Here is a 22332-nt window from a genome sequence, read left to right on the forward strand (position 1 = left end):
CGCATTATAAAATTGATATTTTCAACTTTTTTTGTTTTTTTTTGACAACACCTATAGCCCAGTGGTGAGTGACCCTACCTACTGAGCTAGAGGTCCCGGGTTCGAATCCCGGTAATTGAAAACATTTATAAGATGAATGTGAATGTTTGTTTCCGATTCATAGATGTTTATAAGTATTTATGTATTTTTACGTTAGTATATTATATTAAATATTATATCGTTGTCTTGCACCCATAGTACAGGCTATGCCTAGTTTGGGGTAAGATAATTTGTATAAGAGTAAGTCAGTATTATTTTTATTATAATTTATTTGCCAAAATTATAGCAAGTGTACTCTAGATATAGAAGTAATACATGCATGTCGTAGTAGTACCTACTCGTATTTATTTGTTCGTTAGTTGTTCCCGATCTCGTGTGTACTACAATAATATGGAGGAAGTACGCTCGCTACAAAAAGTAAAGAACTATTTTGTCTGATTAAAAATATAATTACACAAGCCACAACCACGCACATATAAAATATATACTATATAGTCTATACACACAACATAAATATATGCCAAAACTATCTTATTTATAGTTTATACTATTATCACTTCCATATTTCGTGCGTTGTCTCCCACTGTCCTGTCCAAAGTCCCTGTAATGATCTCGATGATTGGCAGATTGAGTAGGTACTGAACCAAATACGGAAACCATTCTTAAAATGTTCACAGCTGCTGACAGGAAACATAGCAACAGAACACACAATTATTGTAATCCCCCAAAAAAGGCAATAATAGTCGCATTGATTTTATGCCTTTGGAAGAAGAAAAAGTCCGCTATACATAATATTTTTAAAGCGAATTTTTAACTTAGATATCACCTTCACGTCATTTTTGCTGTCGAATTTTGCGAATTCTATCCGTACTTATGTATAAATAGACACAAGCTAATAAAAAATTATATGTTTGATAAACTGTGCCACTTATATTTAATCCATACGCAACAATATTAGAGTCTGCAAAAGCTTATAGAATACGGCATGAAGCATCAATAAAATATATATGTGTGTACGAGGGAGTTTCATCTGACTAATATTTGATTCTAGTTCCAGACAGAGAACTAGAGGAGTCAAAGGATATCTTGTGTGTTCATGTTTCCCTGTCTATTTGATTGGAAATTGTTGAGTAGTTGCAGGCATGCAATTAGTAAAGTTGAAGTTCGTAGTGCTAACTTTATATGGTAAAATATATTGCAATTCAGTGAAACATATATTGTAATTTATTTAGCTCCGTACATATTACATCATAAGAATCGAATGATTGATTCTTATAAGGTTTAGCCATCTATCTGCCCCTCTGTCTTTTAGGGAACAGTTAGAGAGACAGTGGCAGATTAAAATTTGAATTAATATAAAATTCAAGTAGGTAATCTAACGTTCATGTTACGTATGTTTTTTTCATATAAGAGAGCGCAAACCTTTTCCTTTTACTTGACATAGCTTAAGTGTAAGTATTGTGTAATATGTTATTTTCTCGACTTTCTTAGAGGCCAGTTAAGTTAATAGTTAGCAAATGAGATAATTATGTAAATTGGAACAATTTTTTACAATAATCTACGCATCTTTGTGTAATGTAATAGTTACGTTATTATCGCTAGTGCAAGTCGTATAGACTCTTTACCATTTTAAATGATAGCTTCTTAAAGCGCGCTGTGCTCTTTATTTGTTGAGTATTAAATGAGATTGTGACGCACGGAATAGTACCTCCTTGTTATTCTATGGGTATGTTCCGATATGCACTACGAGCACTGCACAGTGCTATCACCATAGAAAAGTTCGTTCCGTTATGGACTTCCAGTATACTGCCGCAGCACCCGAGGGAAACATATGACGTCATAAATCGCCGCCATATTCTACTGTGAGCACTGGCATTTCCGAGGTAAGGTACTCGCAGTACTTTGATCACATGATCAATCAAAACCACTCGAGTGCCTAACGTTGAATCCCAAATATTTTTAATTTGACAGTACTCCAACAACAGTTTTTTTTAATGAACTAGAAAACTTTAATACACTCATTTGAATGCTGCGTCAATGCGGCTGACAGTGTACGGGATTGCGTTCGTTTTAAATAGTAACCAGTATAACTGGCTGTAAAGGAACGGCATCACAGTATACTAAACTGACGCCACACTGTACAGTGGTCGCAGTGCCTATCGGAAAATACCCTAAATGACATGTTTTAACGACATAAAACCGGTGAATCTCCGAATCATTCAAAATAAATTGCAAATAATAACTTCTTAACAGATTTTTGACAAGAAATTATTGATTCTATTGTATCAGAGTGTCAACAAATATAATTTGTTAAAAGTATTTGAAAATTTATTCCCTTGACATTATTATATTACCTTGAAATGTGGCATGTATTTGGTTTTTGTTTGTATTGATTGCTGATATCATAATATTATTATATGATATGTGAACATATAATATGACGAATCATGTCTATAATCTTGCTTTATAAAAAGGTACCCTTACGCCCGTTTTCAATAACCTATCTATCCTTAGTTTAACTAACTAGAGGTTGACAAATCTATTCTTTTACGTTTACTAACATTTCAATAACCTATCGACAGAAAGCATTGGACTATAACTATATTGTACATTACTATGGATAGATAAGATCTTGTCATTAAATGGTGATAGCAATGTATCCGTTACTAGAGATACGTTACTGAAAACGGCTGTTAGTGAATTACTAGCAAAAGATATAAACTTACTTATTTACTTTTTTGTTGAAATACTTTTATAAGTACCACTTATCGTGGAAAATTTCGATCTATTATTTGTGGGTTAAGATGCAAATTATCCTTTCAAATATTCAAACGAAACCTTTCTATTTATTGTTACGTATCACATCATGGGGGGAAAAGCTAGTGAGTAATTATAAATCGATGATTAATATTATCTTTAATTGCAATGCTAATTGCCCTTGTAGATGTATAAATGGACAACTTAGCACCCATCACATAATAGATTATGGATTGGACTCCGCTGCGCTCCAACTAGATACCGTACTACTATTATTACAACATATATTAGATTAAAATCTGACTACGCAATCTGGCATTTTAATTTCAATTATAAGCAAAGTTTAACAGAACATTTGGCATGTCAACGTGACGTATTGTTCGAGACTGGCTCGAGTATGTCCACTTGGGCGTAGTATTAGTTGCCTCAGTTTGCGACTACGCTTGCGGTATCTAGTTGGGGCTCAGCGGAAACAAATGTAAGACTAGACCCTTTAAAATGCTTTAAAATAGTAGTTCGAAATATCTTCCAGGTATGTAGGTATCTTCTCCTATCAGATAATTTATCATTGGAATTAAGTTCCTACCCAATTTAGACAACGACTATTTATATTTTAAACTAGTAACGACTATTTTTGAGGCAATAATTACACTCTTTAACATTCTAAAAATTAAGATGTCACAACATGCACAGTCTTTCGTGACACCAAGAAAACAAAATAAAGCAAAAATTATAAAATCACGATACGAATTTGAAAAGAAGGAAAAAAAAGAAAGAAGAAGAAGAATATTAATCATATTTTGGCGCCTAACAATCTCGTAATATTTTTTTTAAAAGCAGGTAAAGAATCTTTAAAAATATCTACTTCACCACAGATGGAGTTAAAAGTTCTTGATAGACATATGGGAGAAAATTGCTTAAGGTTAGTTTTGGCAAATGGCTGATGGAACAGGCCAGCTCCGACCTGCGCACGCCTTGGTACTCGGCGGGGAACTCGTAAGCTGATGGAGTGCACGAGTGATGGACTGTCGAGCTGATTTCTAATTATTTTGTATAAAAATATTAGATCTAGCATTTGTCGTCGAACAGAAAGACTTTTCAAGTTAAAGTGTCTCAACTTATCGCAGTACGATGGCAATTGCTTATGTACCCCACAAGAAAAAGCAAGGTGCCATAAGAACCGTTTTTGAATGCGTTCAACTCTTAATTGGTGAATGTTGTATTGAGGAGACCAAACGATGCTACAGTATTCTAGATTTCTGCGCACATAAGCATTATACAGGGTTATTTTAGTTGTTGGATTGCGGTTTTTTTTACAGTTACGGATGATGAAGCCTAGCATTTTTGAAGATTTATTAATAACATTATCAATATGAGGCAGAAACGTTAATTTGTTATCAAAAGAAACCCCTAAGTCTCTGATATCAGTTTTATCCTCTAGAACTAAACCATTAATGCTATATTGAGTTCTGAGTATATCTTGGTTGCGAGTGAATGTGATAGAGTAACATTTACTTGTGTTCAATGTCATTTTATTACTAGCACACCATTTGTTTATTGCATTAAGATCTTCTTGTAATAAATCGCAATCTAAAGGGCTTGTTATAGTTCTACATAACTTCAGGTCATCTGCAAAGAGATAAGTGCTACTGTGCTGGATGTGAGATACAATATCATTAATGAATAAATTGAACAGCCATGGCCCCAGATGAGAACCCTGAGGTACTCGTGAGATCACTGCGTAAATGTCGGATTTGAAGCCCTTCACCGCTACGTATTGAGTTCTGTTAAATAAGTAGGAATTAAACCATTCCAAAAGTGTCCCGCCTATTCCATATGACTTTAATTTTTGCAATAAAATAATATAGCTAACTCTATCGAAGGCTTTTGCAAAGTCCATGTAAATAGCGCTTACTTGTACACCAGCATCAACTGCATTTACTATTTCATTATGGTATACAACCAAGTTAGTGCTCGTTGAACGGGAACATTTAAATGAAAAACAAATTCGTTTAAAAATAAATCGTAAGCTTGAAAAAATATTATGACCATCCGTTTTTAAGAGACAGAGCAATGCTACTTGTATAAATTATTGTTCTAATCCCCAATCTTCGACACATAGGCTGCACTAAAAGTATCGGGAATGGAATATTTCCACTGTTCCTGTCATATTAAAATCTTTTTAATTGAAAACTCCTTGGTTCTAAAAATCGAATACCATTTATTTATTTTAATAAATGATTCTCGGTCTTGTCACAAGGTTTTGTCAAACTTGTTTAGTCGTTGAGAAAATGGAATTGAGTCGAGAAAATTCTAGAGCGATGATTTATTATGACTTTCGAAGTGGTTTAACACAAAAACAGTGTGTTGACCGGATGATTTCTGCATTTGGTGATGAAGCCCCATCCAAAACCACAATTTATCGCTGGTTTGCTGAATTTCAACGTGGACGTGTCAAGTTCAGTGATGATCCCCCTCAACGTCGTCCAAAAACTGCAGTCACCAAAGAAAACGTTGATGCTGTGCGTAAGCTGATTGAGGAAGTGTGACATGTGGGAACATGTGACATACCGCGAAATTCAGGCAACTTTAGACATTGGCATGAGTCAAATACAAATGATCTTGCATGAACAATTAGGTGTAAAAAAGTTGTTTTCCCGATGGAAACCGCATTTGCTCTGTGAAAAGCAAAAAGCGGCTCGCCTTACTTGCTGCGTCAGAACTCTCGAAAGATTCCGCGCAGGATCCTCAAATGCTGTATACATCATCGTATCAAGTGACGAATCCTGGATATACGCGTACGAACCCGAAACAAAAAACCAGTCACGAGTTTGGGTGTTCGAAAATGAGTTAAAGCCAACAAAAATTGTTCGTTCACGGAGTGTTGCAAAAAAAATGGTTGGTTGTCTCCAAAACCGGCCATGTTGCGACTATTCCTCTTGAGGGACAAAGAACGGTTAATGCAGAATGGTATGCTAGCATTTGTTTGCCACAGGTCTATTCTGAACTCCGTAAAGAGAACTGCAACCGCCGCATCATCCTCCATCACGACAATGCGAGTTCTCACACCGCGCACAGAACAAAAGAGTTTTTAGAGCAAGAAAACATAGAATTATTAGACCATCCGCCGTACAGCACCGACCTAAGCCCTAATGTTTTCTATACTTTCCCTAAAATAAAGAATAAATTGCGTGGTCAGAGATTTTCATCACCTGAGGAAGCTGTGGACGCCTACAAAACGGCCATTTTGGAGACCCCAACTTCCGAATAGAATGGTAGCTTTAATTATTGGTTCCATCGTATGGAAAAATGCGTCAAATTTCGCGGAGAATACTTCGAAAAGCAATAAATACATTTTTATCAGTTGATTTGTCCTTGATTCCCGTCATTGCCGCCCTCGTAATACAAAGTTTTGTGCTAAGCGCCATCTAGCGTCAACACCATGATAAAACTAGAGCACGCTCGAAACCCGCATAACAAGTTATTAAAAACTACTTGTCTTAGTTCCCAACTTATGCGACTGCCCACTGTCGCTCTAATTCGATTAACTTCTTTTCATAACTCAAGATCACAAAGGAATTTTTCTCTGTTAGTGTACAATGTACATATTATGTATTGTGTAGAGTGTAGACACTGTTACTACAGAAAAATAATAATCTAGACATATTTAGTAAAAGTTTTGGAAAATGCAAGACGCATAATTGCGTTAAATAATCGTTAACAGATTATGATTACATAGAAATAGTTCAATTTACAATATTGTCATTTATTTTTCAGTATATATTTGTTTTATTTTCACGTTTAAGTGTAATTGCGTAGCATACTGTGCATGCAATTAGTGAACTACACCAGATTATTGTAAATATTGATATAGTAATAGCAGTAACATACTATTCTTTTTCATATATTGATCCATTTTTCCACATACTTATTATCTTGCACCAAAACAAGGCATAGCCTGTGCTATGGGTTTACGACGATATACTTACTTAAACATACATAAATACAAATAAACATCCATGACTCGGAAAAAAAACATCGATATTCATAGTATAAATGTTTGCACCTATTGGGATTCGAACCCGGGACCTTTAGCTCAGTAGGAAGGGTCACATAAACTGGGTTACATGGTAATATTGTAAACTACATTTGTTTAATTTATTGTAAATGTTTGTGAAATTAAATAAATAAATGAATAGCCACAAAACAAAGTATTCAGCGACATCTTAAAATTCAAGTTAACACTTCATAAAAATTAATTTGCATTTTACTATGTATTAGTATAGTGTGGGTTCTTGTACCTATAATATTTTGAAACAAAATTGGCAAGGCGAATTTATACGTGGCAAGCAAGGATTCCTTGTTCACTATGAAACTTTAATGTGTAAACCGCACGTTGTTCGCAAGCCACTTAGCACTTGGCACTCGGCGAGTTGGCCTTCCGATGACCGGTATTATGCACGGTCAGCCGATTTGAATAATAATTACGTTGGCTTACATAAAAAATAATCGAACGTCGTAAATAAGATAATGAATATGAATCAATTCGTAAGACGATCTTAACGTTAATTAATTTAATCAAGAACAGGTTACGTTATTATATGCAATGGTCATTTTGATACAAGGAGCATCTTCATTCGACTTGTTATAGGCTAGAGCAGAAGATAAGTACTTTGAATTTTATAGGAAAACTCAATGACATTTTTTTAAAGTCTTGTTTCATTTAATAAAATATATGTAGGTACACATGCTCGATTAGTTTTTGCCAACTTGCCAACAGCCACTGTTAAGGCATTATCTATAAATAAACTAAAAAAATAGCTATGTCGTAAAACCTACTACAAGTTGTGGGGATTACCCCACAACTTGTAGTAGGTTTTATTTATATTAAATTTATTAATACTAGTTTTATTTCATATTAATGAAATCAATTGTAAAACCATTTCTCTGGCAATAACATCATATATTCTAAGAAATTTGATTTTACGAAAGGTCGTTAAACATCTGATGCTGGTATGGTATGCTGGCGTTGATTCGACACATATTTTAATGCTTGGCAGAGATCAGATAACGCTATAGGAATATTCTGTGATTTTTCGAAAGCATTTGATGGCGTAGACCATTTTATCCTTTTTCGTAAGCTCAATTATTATGGAATAAGAAGCTAATCACTTGTTCGTATTGCTTCATACTAAGCCAATAGAACTCAGTAAGTAATAATTAATAAGGGACATTCATCAGGATCTGTACTGCTGATGCGCGTGCCTCACGGTTGATGCCTAGGACCTTTCTTATTCCTCGTCTACATTAATAATTTGCCATTTGCAGCCTCGAAAGAATGACAGCAGACTACACTTTATTAGTTTGTAATATTGATAGGCATTCACAGAATTTATTATTTATAATAGCAAGAATGAATATATTCAAAATAAAGATAAAGACACCATCAATACAAGAAATAAAAATAAAATCGATATTCCAAAATTATCTCAGTGTGCAGTACTTTAATAAGATTCCAAATCGAAAAAAGAATCGCCTTATTCTAAAAGCCTACTATACAATTAAAGAATATAATATAGAGAATGAAGAAGTATGGAAAGTAGATGCTCCTGGTCCACCTAATAATTCTTCATATAAAGATTGTATAATCAAATGTAACATGAAAATATATATTGTTTTGGTTTATATAGAATCCACTGTAATTGCATTATATAGAATCATTTGTGGGCTTGCTTTGTAAGCATCAATCTTGTAATATTTAGTTATCATGCGTAGGTATGCTATAACATGGTTCGTCATGCTCACTGAATGGCATTACTTGAGGCAGTGTGGTGTTCCGGGTCGTCTCCTTCCTTCAAATATGTCTGAAAGGACCAATGGCAGGTCCATGCGTCATGCCAGGTCGACCTGTTATAGTTAATAAATCATTGTATTTGTTGGATGCAATTACTAATTATAACAGTTATCACAACCATCATGTTCATGAAGCATCCTTATACAAACAATGAATTCAAGCTCTAAAGGTTGATGCATTTAATCGAATATTTTATAGATTATATATAATAATCCCAACGATAAATTATATTTATACAGGTAATTATTTACTACTTTTTATTAAATAATTTGTATTATTTAAACACGACTAATATTTTGAATGCAGTACCTTACAAAGTCATTTTTTATGAATATTACAGCTATTGTAAAATATTCTAATAGATTGAAAAGAGTGGCCGTTGAGTTTCTTATATGTTGTTCTCGCGAGCTCAACTTTTTACGAACATATGGCAAATTCAGTAATTTAAAAGAAATATTTGTAGTGACGATTCAAAAGCGCTTAGTTTATTCTTTAAGCCTTATTGATAAAATTTTATTTGACTTTGACGTCAAACATACACAAATACATACAAAAATCCATGACTCGGCAACAAACATCCATATTCATAATATAAATGTTTGTACTTACCGGGATTCGAACCCGGGACCTCTAGGCCACTAACGTACTTACAAGCAGCTTATATGGAACGTCAATTCAAAAGTCAATAAAACTTACCTCGAGACATTTATCTAATTCGTTCTCATGGGTTTCCTGATGGTAGTTGATCTGATGATCTGATGTACAAAGGAGCCTACGATTCACCTGATGGTCAGGTGACAACAGGTGCCCATGCTCAGCCTTCTAGGTAGGACCTTTTTTGAACGAAATACCTGGTAACATCGCGTAATTGAGCTGATTCAATAGTTTCGTTGTATGTGAAAGAATGTTCTAGAAAACCGCGTTGTGGAGGAACGAGAAGTTGTGGAGTTTGACGAAACAAAGCTAATGATTCAAAGTGAACGTTTGTGTGTGGCGAGAGGATGAGTTGGTATTTGTATGTGGAAATGCCCGGAGCGATGTTGGAATCGGGCAGCTTGAATCAATTCAAATTGCTACTAATCGAACACTCCCCGTTGGATGTGGTAAAAGACACACAATTAAGCGATTATTTATTTATATACTTTATTGGGACCAACAAACGCCAATATAATAACATTTAAGTATAACTGGCCTTAATTAATTGCGAATCCAACTACATTAGCCACAGACGAAATATACAAGAGAGATAAACATGTACATTTATATAAAACAATCAAATTTTTGTGTTTGGTAACTATTAAGCATTGTACAGCTTATGAGTTCGGCCGTAGATAAATCTCTAAAACAAAAAAGTCGCTTCATATATCTTCTAATAAACTGCAAAATGGATTGGAAACCAGCAATGCATTGAGCATATAAAAGAAGTGTGAAATTGGTAACTTTGTGCCATTAGTATATTGTGCAACTCGGTGTGGGCTTGAGTGAGTAATCGACAACGTCGCACGAGTTGCAAATACTATTTTGTATTTCAAATGCGACGATTTATGTGGGTCCATTTATAACTTCCACTTTTTCAGGATTTCAGGTGGTGTGGATTCGTCGTTAGAACTTTCTTCAGTATCTGGTATTATCTCCGACTCCATATTCAATTGAACTTTTGTAACTTAAATTATAATTTTATTTATTGAGTAAAACTGTCACACGCGTCAACCTCAATTCAGTTTTGATATTTCGATTTTTTTTTTGTTATTAATTTATTTATTTTAGCAATTTTATCCAAATTTGCATGCGCCAAGTATAATTTGCGTGCGACAAGTACACTTTTTGCACTCAGACAACAGTTTCATTTCCGAATAAACTCACGCGTAATTTTAATATGGACGTACGCCTCTTTTTCAACCGCAACAGTGAGCGCCGCATGAGTAATACAAAAACTTACAGATAACGAGCGAGTCATACAAACCAGCGCCAGCGGTGTTATTCATGTAATTTCAATCGTTGACGTTAAGGTCCGCCGTATTGCCCTAGATTAGTATTCTCATATCGTTCTCTAAGAATGAGAATGGAAGGGAGCCGCGGACATTTTACACGAGCAAGCTCGCACGATTTTACCAATATTGTTCTACAAAATCCAAAATATTTCTACTATTATTAAAAGAGTTATCTATGCTCTATACAATGACGTTCTATATGGACAAGGATATATCATTCGCAGTCTGACAGTGGAATGGCAAAAGTGTGCTTAAAGACAATGTAAGCACACTTTCTATTTAGTCGTGTGTCAACTGTGTGTCAATCAACAAGCCTAAGTGTGCTGTAAAAAGTGCTTAAATAATACATTAACGACTCAATAAAAGATGGTTAAGAAGAAAGAATTATCATCGGTAAGTTTATTTTATTTATATAAGATTGATATGCAAAAAGCTTAAGTAATAAAACTAATATTTTTTCATTTAAAAAGAATTATCATCGGTAAGTTTATTTTATTTATATAAGATTGATATGCAAAAAGCTTAAGTAATAAAACGAATATTTTTTCATTTAAAATGGTATTAATTATTGACAAGTCCCCAGACAAGACCCGCTTGTCAGAATGAGACAGATGAAAGAACACAGTCAGAAACGAAAACAATAGAGTCGCTCTTTTTAACCGACTTCAAAAAGGTGGATGTTTTCAATTCGTCGGTATGTTTTTTATGTTTGTTATCGCAGAACTCTCGACTGGGTAAACCGATTTTGATAATTATTTTTTTGTTTGATAGCTGGTGCTTCCATGTTCTATGTTACTAGAATTAGATTTATTAAATAATTATTTTTATATGTATACGTGTATATTATATCTATGTATTGGTTTGGAATAGTGTTTTTGAAGTTGGTTGTTTTTTGTTAATTTTTTTAAAGGCCTAGTGAACAATGATTAGCATTATTGTATTTCGTGTGATGTGAACGGCTTACAAGAACGTGAACGCTTACATACTAGTGCCATTTACACGTTATCGCAGAAGTATTGTTACCTAGTGATAATTGATACTTATTTACATCACAAATATGTAAAACTAATATTTCTCAGCTTTCCCGAACAAGAGATAATGAAAGAAACTTGGCGCCAGATCGTAGCAAGAGAGAGATGTAAAGAAATTTACAAACTAAATAAGCATATTTATATTTCACTGCTAAAGGATTTAAATTTTTGGATTTAACTACATTTCCAATTTGACAAAAGCTGTCATACAAACAAATGTTGATGTCCACTTACACTACATATAACAAAAAGGTACCCTGGAAAAGATATCTGAGTCTAAAAGACAAATTTAAATTTAATTCAAGGAACTCAACATTTAAATAACCAGTTTAACTAATTATTTTATGTAAATAAAATATTATATTTGAGTATTAGTATTTCTCATTAAAGGTTACCTTAAATTATTAAATCCAAATCCCTTTAGAACGTAAAGAAGTAACAAATATAAACACAAGCCAATAAATAAACATACAAACTTTCCCTTTTATGATATGAGTGTTATTTTTGATTAAAAACGTCAAAAAACTCCGACTGAACAGATCTTGATCGGAAAATGAGACAGACTGACGAACGTGAAACTTATAGCAAACCACTTATTCTTTTGGATTTAAAAAAATACCTAACTCCACTGATGTCACTGTCCAAATCTTATTATTATTGACCAATAATATTTTAAACAACTGGAGTAAACGCAGAAATGTATAGCAGTCGAAGGTTATTATGGTGTCATTTGTCGCATGTGCCATATTTGGGCTTTGATTTTGTATGAGGTGCATTGTCTATATGTATAGAACGTCATTGGCTCTTTAATATGTTTTAAGTGATCAACTCAACCAAACGTCAAAATTTTGCCGAATATGCATCTCCAAACGTTTGACGTGTGATCTTGTTACGAGATTACGCATCATACGATTTCTCAAAATCGGAACTTAACTTCATCGCAGTCGGAATTTAACCGTCTATGTGTTACAAGAAGACGAAATAAACTTTTTGACATAAGTTCGTTTCGATCCTATTCTCGTTTTGTTACGAGATTACTTATGTTAGGCTACATGTCCTACCTATGCTCATATTATTTGAAAATACAGCAATTACTATTAAAAAAAAAGAATTTTATTAGGTATCTCATTCACAAAAATAATTCAGCCCATAAACTCTGTTCTAAGTATTACAAGCCTATTTCTGTTCGCATTAAAAATGAACAACTTTTGGTCGACCATTAAAATAATAAATATTTTGTATGAATTCAAACTACCTGTTAATTAATAATTCGTAGAATGTTAATAATATTTAAAAACAAGAAAAAGGTCAGAGTTCGTTGCAAGGTCGGGTAAATATTAATAAATTTCTGGTCAATATATTATTATTTGAGCTATAATATGTTATTAGTGAACAAGTCGCCAATCTAATATTATTTACATATTTGAGATAATTTGCATTTACAAGCAGTTTTTATGTTGAATAATCATTATGTTAAGATTAGTTAATTATACTAGAATTACGAGATATTTGTCTCATTTAAGATAGAATAATATGAAATTTAGAATAATAACAAATAAAATCAAAATCAAAATTATTTCCATTATAAAATATGAAAAAATTATATTATCAATATTGTGAAATGATAGATATACCTAACAATATAAATATAAATATACTATTATCAATACAATTAATAAATACATTGTATTATAATTATCTCTATGTTTTTACTTTACATAGAGAGCATTCTTTAAAAAAAAATTTGACATTTTAGTCACACGTGTGTTAGCTATAAGGCTGATTGAGCCTGGAGATTTTTTTTGATTTTCGCTGCAGTCTGATACGTATAATATAGATTTTTCTCCACATCAAGGTGTTGTGATGTTAGGATATTGGCAAATGTTTAGTCAATAGCACAGAAACAAAATACGAAACAAATGATGATATTAAGATTATAGATTAAGTTAAGTCATAATTATTAAAAAAAAAAGATTATAATATATTTAATAATTGTAAATGCTTTTTGGTTTAATCCTAGAAATATTGAGCACATTATATTATGGCAGTGTAGACGATTACATTTAGAACGCTAAAGTATCGTAAAATTATCTCATGCATTTCTAATAAAGAGAGGCGCTGGTGTAGTTGTGCCGCCGGAAAATATTTTTAACTTAAACGGGCTATCCTTGAATACGGGAAAATTATAGGTGATCCGAGGTCGCTGGGTGGGGTTCAGATATAGATCGAAGATAGATTGTGTTGCTTTCTTTGTAGTCGGCGTTGATACCGTCGTAGTTAGTGGTGACTTTGTTAACTGTTTATCGTCGCTTAGCCGGCTGGGTGATATTGTAGATCTTCTATGTACTGTAGTCGCGCCGTCATCTAAGTAAATACGAGTGGCTGGTGTCGTCGACTTCGTTGTTGATTCAGAAAACGTCGAGGTTACCGCGGTATTAGTGCTTGTTTTAGTAACAGTTGTTGTATTCATTCCATCTGGTATTTTTGTAGATTCAAGTTTTAATCTGTTATTTAGATTTAATGTTTCATTTCCGGCAATCGATTGAAAAAGAGGTCTTAATGTATATCTTCTTCTTGTACTTTCATTTCTCATTGCTTTCAATTGTTCGTTGTCAGTTGTTTTCGCCGGAACATCTTTTGTCGTACTTCTGTTCATTTGCGGTGCCCTATTCCGTTCTTTATACAGGTCTTCTTTTTCTAATTCTTTTTTCTGTGTATTTTCCGTACTAGTAGTTGTTACATTAAAACTGCTCCTACCGTACGAGTTTGAACTGAGGCGCGGAGTCACTGTAGATTGAAAATTATATGTTAAATATTTTTTGGTGTCCAAAGTCTCGTTATGAAACTGTACTTTAGTTTGTAATGATATTTTCTCGGTTGTCATGATGTTATTTTGTGACACATTCTGTGAATAAGGCGTTGCATGAGCATGAGTACTACTAATATCTAAGGCAGTTTTTGTAACCAAGTTGACTTCTTGGCTGTTTTTTGTATTTTCAATTACCAGCGGTTCGACATATGGCAAACGGTTATTTGAACGGAAGGTGTAGGATGTATTCGATGCTGATATGCGCACAGGAGACGTAGGTTCCGTTATAGGTACGACGTTGGTTTCTATTCTTACAGTTTTTTTAGTTTTATCTGTTTGGTCCATAGTTAAGTTACTATTATTAATGTCGATTAATTTACGACGACGGAATTGATTTGTTTCTAATCTTCGAGGGTTTGGCGGCTTAATACCTATTAGTTCTGGATCAACTGTTACACTTGCTTTAGTACTTGCTGTAGTTGTTCGTAGAGTACTTGTAGGTATATTATAGTTTATTCTTTCAGATTCACGTGACGCTGTCTTAAAGAACACAGGTGGCTTAAGATCATCTATATTCTTTATTTTCTCATTTGATATCTTAACTGTATCATATTTAAGCAAATTTGAATTTAACCAAGGGAATGGGTTCATGTTGTCATTTATTTTGTTTATATTTCCAACGTTAATTTGAAACTTTTTATTTAATTTTCCTCCATCATTTTCAGGTTTGATTTCAAACTTAGTAAAGTCAAACTTATCACCGCTGTGCTTTCCGGAATTGAAACCAGGTAAAAATTGATTTATTGTTATAGACGGTGGTTTCAAGTCATCAATATTTGGAAATTTTCTAAAGTAAAGATCATTGTTATTTTGGCTTTGTGAATTATCTTTGAGAGACCTGCCTCGTCCTTGAACTTTGTATGGGGAGACATCTTTTAATGAACCTTCGCAATCAGCAAGATACTTTTTAGCATTGTGCTTACAGTGTTGGGGGTACACCACCCAAGCGAGAAATCCGTTTCCTTGCAGCCGCGTATGTTCTTCGTAGATCCGTAACGCACATTCTACGTCGTTAGATATGTCCTCGTCCCGAAACGCCGAGCACGGAACACCACAAGCCTTCCCCGCACCACACCAATACAGTTCACTTATTTGCAACAATCCATGATCACCACTGTAAGGGTTACGAGCCGCTGTATCGAAGCGGGACTCGTGGAAAGCGATACACACCCACGTGGCAAGCTGGTCCTTACTAATTCCGAGTTGAATGAGATCGCGGGCGAGCTCGCAACGCTCGTAAATACGAGCCGCAGAGAACGCAAGAAGCGTGCTCGTCAAGAACACGACACGGAGCATTTCAATGATGTGTTTGCGTTTATCAACTGTGTGCGCTTTTTTACTTGATGAAGCCTCCCGCCTCAACCGATTGCCCTCACTTAAACCGTGTCATGCCCGCATTTAACGTAATAATAATTGAATTCCATCCATTCTGCGCTAATACATTCATTCATAGCATAATTAAGTAAAGGGTGATGTTTTTTATTTTAATTTATTATTTTATGGAATAATGTTTTTAAGGGCCACATACGTCAGCGTCAATGATATGTTTATTAAGATGCGCTCGTTTACCTTGTAATTGACTCGACATCGGACCAGAGGTGGACAACAATTATTATTATAAAATCAAGATGAGTCAGTAGCCTTTAGTTTCCTTGTTAGTAGTACATAAGCAATCAGTCACACAGTCTTACCACTTATAATGTTAATTAAACAGTTACCTGCGTATTGCGAATATTATTTCTCATATTCATTTAACTTCACATTACTAATTATTATAAGTGGATTATCAGTTTAATTCAATTCAATAGAGAATATTATTTGTACGTATAACTGAAAATGTAATGAATGTTTCCGCAACAGGTCAATAGGTGATGCCGCGTCGGCCTTACCTGTCTTTTAATATTTAAAACTATCAATAACATTCACTCAGCTGATTGGATGGACCTTCTTATTAAATAACATTTTGTTTAAACGAAATATAGCGATGAGTGTACCTACGTAATGATCAAATTTAACACTTAAACATTTTTTTACTTTTTTGTTAGACTATCGAAGCTTTTTCTTTAAGCGTTTTTAGTTGCGGGTATCTCTCGGGAAGAGTAAATTAATACTTTCCAAAGGGGAAAAGCAATTTTTTTAAATATCACGGATTTTTGCCATGATGTGAACTGTGAAGTAATGTAATAGAATTTTGAAATAGAAACTCCATTAGGACGGAGCATTTATCACGGAGGCTAAATGCCATGAGCAAAACCTATGCTTCTCAGTTGATGTATATCATAAAAAAATTAAAGCGGGTTGTATCACTATCTATCATAAAACAAAATCCTCCGCCGCGTCTGTCTGGCTGTTCGCGATAAACTGGAAAAATAATTTTAACCGATTTTTATGCTGTTTTCACCAATGAATAGCGTGGTAAGTTTTGGTATACATTAATGATATTTGTTGGAGGTGTCGAAAAAATTAAGCAGTCTGGGAGTTTTCAATGAAAACGCTGCCGAAGTCCCTTTGAGATATAACAAAATAATGTATGGTGGAATTGTGTATCTTTTATATGTCTACAGAAAACTCTGCGATGACATATGTCTATCTCTTAAGGATAACATACTATATCCATTTTAATACTTTAAAAATGGGTAAAGTTGTTTACACAAATATGATATTAATCCTTACCATTTTATTACTACATAATAATTATTATAAAATCATTCAAAAATACGTTTTTGTTTCATTTTTAACTTATTTACTTTGATTACACATTTCCGATGGCTTTAGACTACATTATTACTTACATATTTTTTCTCTATATATTCTGTATAATTATAATCCGATCATACATTGACAAAAACCGCAGCCGCAAACTAAGCTTATAGCTGTTCATTATATCGGATGTTAATTAAGGCTAATGTAATGTATCGCCAGAGTGTAAATTTAAAATATTTTAATGCAGAGAACATCGATGCAGGCAGCATTTTATGCAACGCGACGAGATTTGACGAGAGAATTTTTGTACGTATTGTGCTTATATACACAATGGAAAACTCCAAGAGTATGGGGTTCCGTGATTATATTTCGGACTTTCATTACTACTAGTTGCTTTTACAACATGATTTGATGAATTTGAAGAAGTTAAAATATTTTATATTTTTCAAGAACATAGTACAATATACCTCGTCACTTTTGCAGACAAATAAAACTGAGAACATGTTGCAATTAAAACGTAACGACCGAAGGATTACGTTTTGATTTGATTTAGCAGATTTCTTGCCTTAGTTTGATTGGAATGTAGCAAAGGATGGTGCGCTGTTGCATGTGCAACGCAGAATTGATCGAATCGAATAGTCGAGAGTCGAGTCCATCTACTAGGCTCCGTAAAATTGCTAAATCTTTAAAAGTGGACTATGATATATTTTATAAAAAACTACCAAATCATATTAAAATATTACTAATTAAAATTATTTAATGTATCGTAAAAAATAAATTAACATCTAAGGCCTATTATAATGTGAAAGATTATTTGAATGATGATAGTTGGGATTAATGTTTCTAAATTTATTGTGAATGAATATTGTGCCACTCATTTGAATGCTATTGTAACTTTTGTACATCATCCTGACTTGCACTAAAAAGTTATAAAGTTTTACAGTGAATAAAGATTTTTTTGAATTTGAATTTGAAATCTATTTATGACTCTATTACTACGTCAAATGGCGTGGCTTCTACTGAATTTGATACACAGATCTTATTACATATTACGGCCATATTATGCGCCGTAAACAGTAACTACCAGAAGACTTATTTAACTCCTAAAACTACCTCTAAAACTCTAACGAATTGCCAGCGGGCATTTCATGGGCAACAAATAGCTGATGTTAATGAAATTTTGCCACTTTTGGATTGAAACATTTGATTTATTTTGACTCTAGCGGAATTTTTGTCAACCGTTTAGGCGACCGTGAACCAATTTTTGACGTACTCATTAACTGAACTTATACATCTATACTAAAAAAGTGGCCAAGAACGATTCGAACTCGCCCGTGAAGGGTTAATTGCGGTTTAGGTTTTATGACGTATTAAAAAATTTTTGAGTTTCAGTTCTAAGTTTGGTGATACTCCAAAATGTTTGTTTTTCTATTTTTATTATTTTATTAGTTTCAACAGTATAGTTACGGGAAAAAGAAGCTGTGACATGTGGACGGACAGACAGACATGACAAAGCCATGATTGCTTATCCGGAACCTATATACTGGACGGGAAACAACGTGGAAATATATTGGATTTCAGTATATCTAACAGCGGAGACTTAACCTGCTAGTATCTGAAAGTCTTTCTTTAACTAAACTGTCACACGGACGAGTAAAAAAAGAAGGACTCCGCGCCGTGATATTAGCAAGTGAAGCACCGTTAGCTGCTAGTGTGTGTGCGGTTACGGGGAATAATAATAACACAATTATTTCTCCCTAAAATAATCATATATGGCTACAAATACTTATATAGTATAGTTTTTATACTTTAGCATTTTTAAAATATTTTATTGAGACGCAAACTGATCTGTCACAGACGATGACAATTCTCATAATGGCCGCCTATCAGCCTGTAGTAGTGTAAGAGTATGCGTGGGGCTATGTATTTACACGTTAATCGGCTTGTTTTGGAGCTACACTGTTATGTAATGACACGGAGTCCTTATTTTCTTACTAGTCCGTGATCTGTCACTGATATTTTTAGATATCAATGAATACATTCCTTGCTGTATGAACGAAAATGAGAACTATAATATCTTAGATTATAATCATTTCACGATACGTTTGCTGAATAAATATTTGTGTTACAAAACATCTCATCTTCAAATCTGCATTGCTAATATTGAAGATTGCTTATAATAAGAAAATTTAATCTACATTTGGACATGACAAATTAAATTGCATATAAAGATGGAAGGCTGTAGAATTTATCCACGAGCATTCAATTTCTTCGTTGAAGCGAAATTTTGTTATAAATTTTATGCTGGATTTGATCTTATATTTTCTTGAAAACTTTTATTACTCGGGTGGTTCTTGGAAGTCAGTTCTTTCAGACTCCAACATGGATGTAAACGAAATTAAATTATTGATTACAGAAGATATGATATTCAATTCGAAGTATCAATATTTGAGACCATGTTGGTTGAGATATTATTTGTATATTTTATATATTAATTAGTTATGAACTTATATATTTTATTATTATGATTGTAACCTCTTACTGACATACGATGAGTGATTCAGAAGTAAACATATGACTCTTTATGAGATATTTTATTTTTTCGAAATAAAGATAGTTACAGCAATAACGGCTTTGGTCGCATTTGCAATTCGAATTTGTTTAATAATGTGTCGGACTGTTTCGTTCTTTTTGCTTATTGTTGCCTGATTTTATTTGATGACATACGAAACGCAGACGTGGCGCTAATTATGGGCCTTTTGAGGAAGCTCATTGTTGCTCAGCGGGCAATGGAGAGGACTATGAACTGAAGTGGCAGTGGGCAGGGCATATAGCTCGACGGACAAATGGCCGTTGGGGCAGTAAGGTCCTCGAATAGCGACTACGTACCGGAAGGCTCAGTGTTGGTAGGCCTATCACAAGATGAACCGACGATCTAGTCAAGGTCGCCGGAGTAGGTTGGATGAGGGCAGCGCAGGACATCATGGCGATCTTTGGGGGAGGCTTTTGTTCAGCTGTGGACATCTTTCGGCAGAAATGATGATTTTGTCTGATTTGTGTAGTAGGGTTCTGTTTGTGATCTGTATGATGAAACCGTTGTACACTATTTGAAGTACTCTAGCACTAACAAAACCAAAAATTTCAAAAAGATACAAAATGGAGAGACACAGACAAACGTAAAACAGAATTAAAAAAAAAACATTGCGTACATAGTACACATGTCAGTAGTGAAACCTGCATGGTGCATGAACCTCTAAAATGCATATGAATTCCTGGTACGTGTACACATGATTTCAACCGCTATGAAAGACATTCCTACCACCACTATTATATTTAATAATATGTTCTCCTGGTGTCTATGTAGTAATACGTCGTGCGCTTGGAGTCAGAATATATTAAGGTAAACTCGCGCCATACTTACGACAATCTCTTCTTTAACTATGATCGCCTGGTACCAAAACAATGTATTATGCTTCCTATCTCATTATCATCTCCCATGTTATTATGAATTGATGTGACTGCTCTTTTTACTGTTGCTTTTTCGTTTCATCGACTTTCAAATCACAACAACGATAAAGAAGTTTTCACTTCAATAGTATGCATATTTCTGTCTCATTATTTGCCGGCTTCATCCTACATATTTTTGTATTTGTGTCTCTTACCTGTCATTTTGTCGTTCCATCTGGTTTGAAATCACAACGATTCTAAATAAGTTTCACTTCAAAAATACTTTTTGATATTGTCTGACGACATGACTGACCGCCTTAGCATTAGATGATTAATGCTTAACAATTAATTGTAATCATTACTTTCATTTATATTTGTTATATTATAATTATTATGTGTTATAAAGTTAGTTTAAATATTATTAATTTAGACTTAATTAGATTATGAACCATTTTTTTTTGTTGTTATAAGTCGTAAGTAAGTAAGGTGCAAACTTCAATGGTTTTTATTGCTTTGAAGTCATTATTTAAAACTTAATAACTTAAAAAGGTAAAGCTAACATCATATATATACAACTTATATATATACTTGAAAATATCAAGGATAAAAGAGTCGACAACGTTCGTATAGAAAAGTTTCCACTAACGTTTCATTTTAAGCCAAGTTTTGGAGTCCACAGAGTATATTATATACGCAGATATTGATTATGGTTATAAGCCTAAATCAAAGTACTATCTATGGGCTTCAATATGGCTACTGGAAACACAATCGCTGGCAGCTATTTCAGACAACGGAACAGCCTAGCTATCCAACGCGGAAATGCTGGCAGTACACAGTCTTGGTACAATTCCCCGTAACGATAGTTTTCATTTAAGTTATCAATTCGATCGGTATTTTTTGATGTATGTACGCCGATTACTCTGAGATTTATGATCCGATTTACGTAATTCTTAAATTTTACATAGTTTGGCCCCGTAGTTTTCATTTTATGAACATTTATATGAAAATTTTCATCTACCTGGATGACATAATTGTTTTCTGTGTAGGGCTTTTTTTTAGAGTTTTCATTCAAGTTGATTATATATTATTATTAACTGACACTAAAACGTAAAAAATAAAAAATAAACTACGTTTAAAAAAACCGACTTCAAAAACTGAAATGTATCAAATAACTAAAAATTTAATAATCTTTACCTTTAATAGTAATAAAATACTATTATTTGTATGTGTTACATATTGATAGCTTTGAAGTCGGTGCCAAGCTAAATGAAATAAAGGTACCTACACTCGCCAAGCGTGACTTTGAGCGGGATAGCTTTGTCTAGAAAAAAAACAACCCAATAGGACAGACACGCATGGCCAGACAACCTAAATAAATACAGTAAGTAAGCTGTTTATAATATTAAGTTTTATTTTATTTAGGGCTTGGCATTGACTTAAAACCTATCAATATGTAGCACATACAAATAATAGTATTTTTTTAATATTAAAGGTTTAGTTATTTGATACTTTTCATTGTTTGAAGTCGGTTTTTTAAACGTAGTTTATTTTTTTGTAATCATAGGTAGTATTGTAAATAAAAATTAATTACAGATACACAAAACTTTCAATACTTTTGACAATTTCATTTGGAATTAAGTG

General features: G+C 33.6%; 2 protein-coding genes across 3 annotated transcripts in view; both read right to left on the minus strand.

Moving 5' to 3' along the window:
* The window catches only part of LOC126978395 (sensory neuron membrane protein 2-like), a 56681-nt gene that overhangs the window by 14167 nt on the left and 20182 nt on the right, over positions 1-22332 (minus strand). The gene's annotated exons all lie outside the window — the stretch shown is intronic.
* Positions 13614-15849, minus strand: LOC126978390 (putative uncharacterized protein DDB_G0268590). The gene has a single exon (XM_050827159.1). It carries the CDS (start codon positions 15835-15837, stop codon positions 13765-13767), a length of 2073 nt encoding a protein of 690 aa, XP_050683116.1. The 5' UTR covers positions 15838-15849; the 3' UTR covers positions 13614-13764.

The sequence above is a fragment of the Leptidea sinapis genome, chromosome Z (assembly GCF_905404315.1).
Source record: "Leptidea sinapis chromosome Z, ilLepSina1.1, whole genome shotgun sequence".
In the NCBI taxonomy this organism is placed as follows: domain Eukaryota; kingdom Metazoa; phylum Arthropoda; class Insecta; order Lepidoptera; family Pieridae; genus Leptidea; species Leptidea sinapis.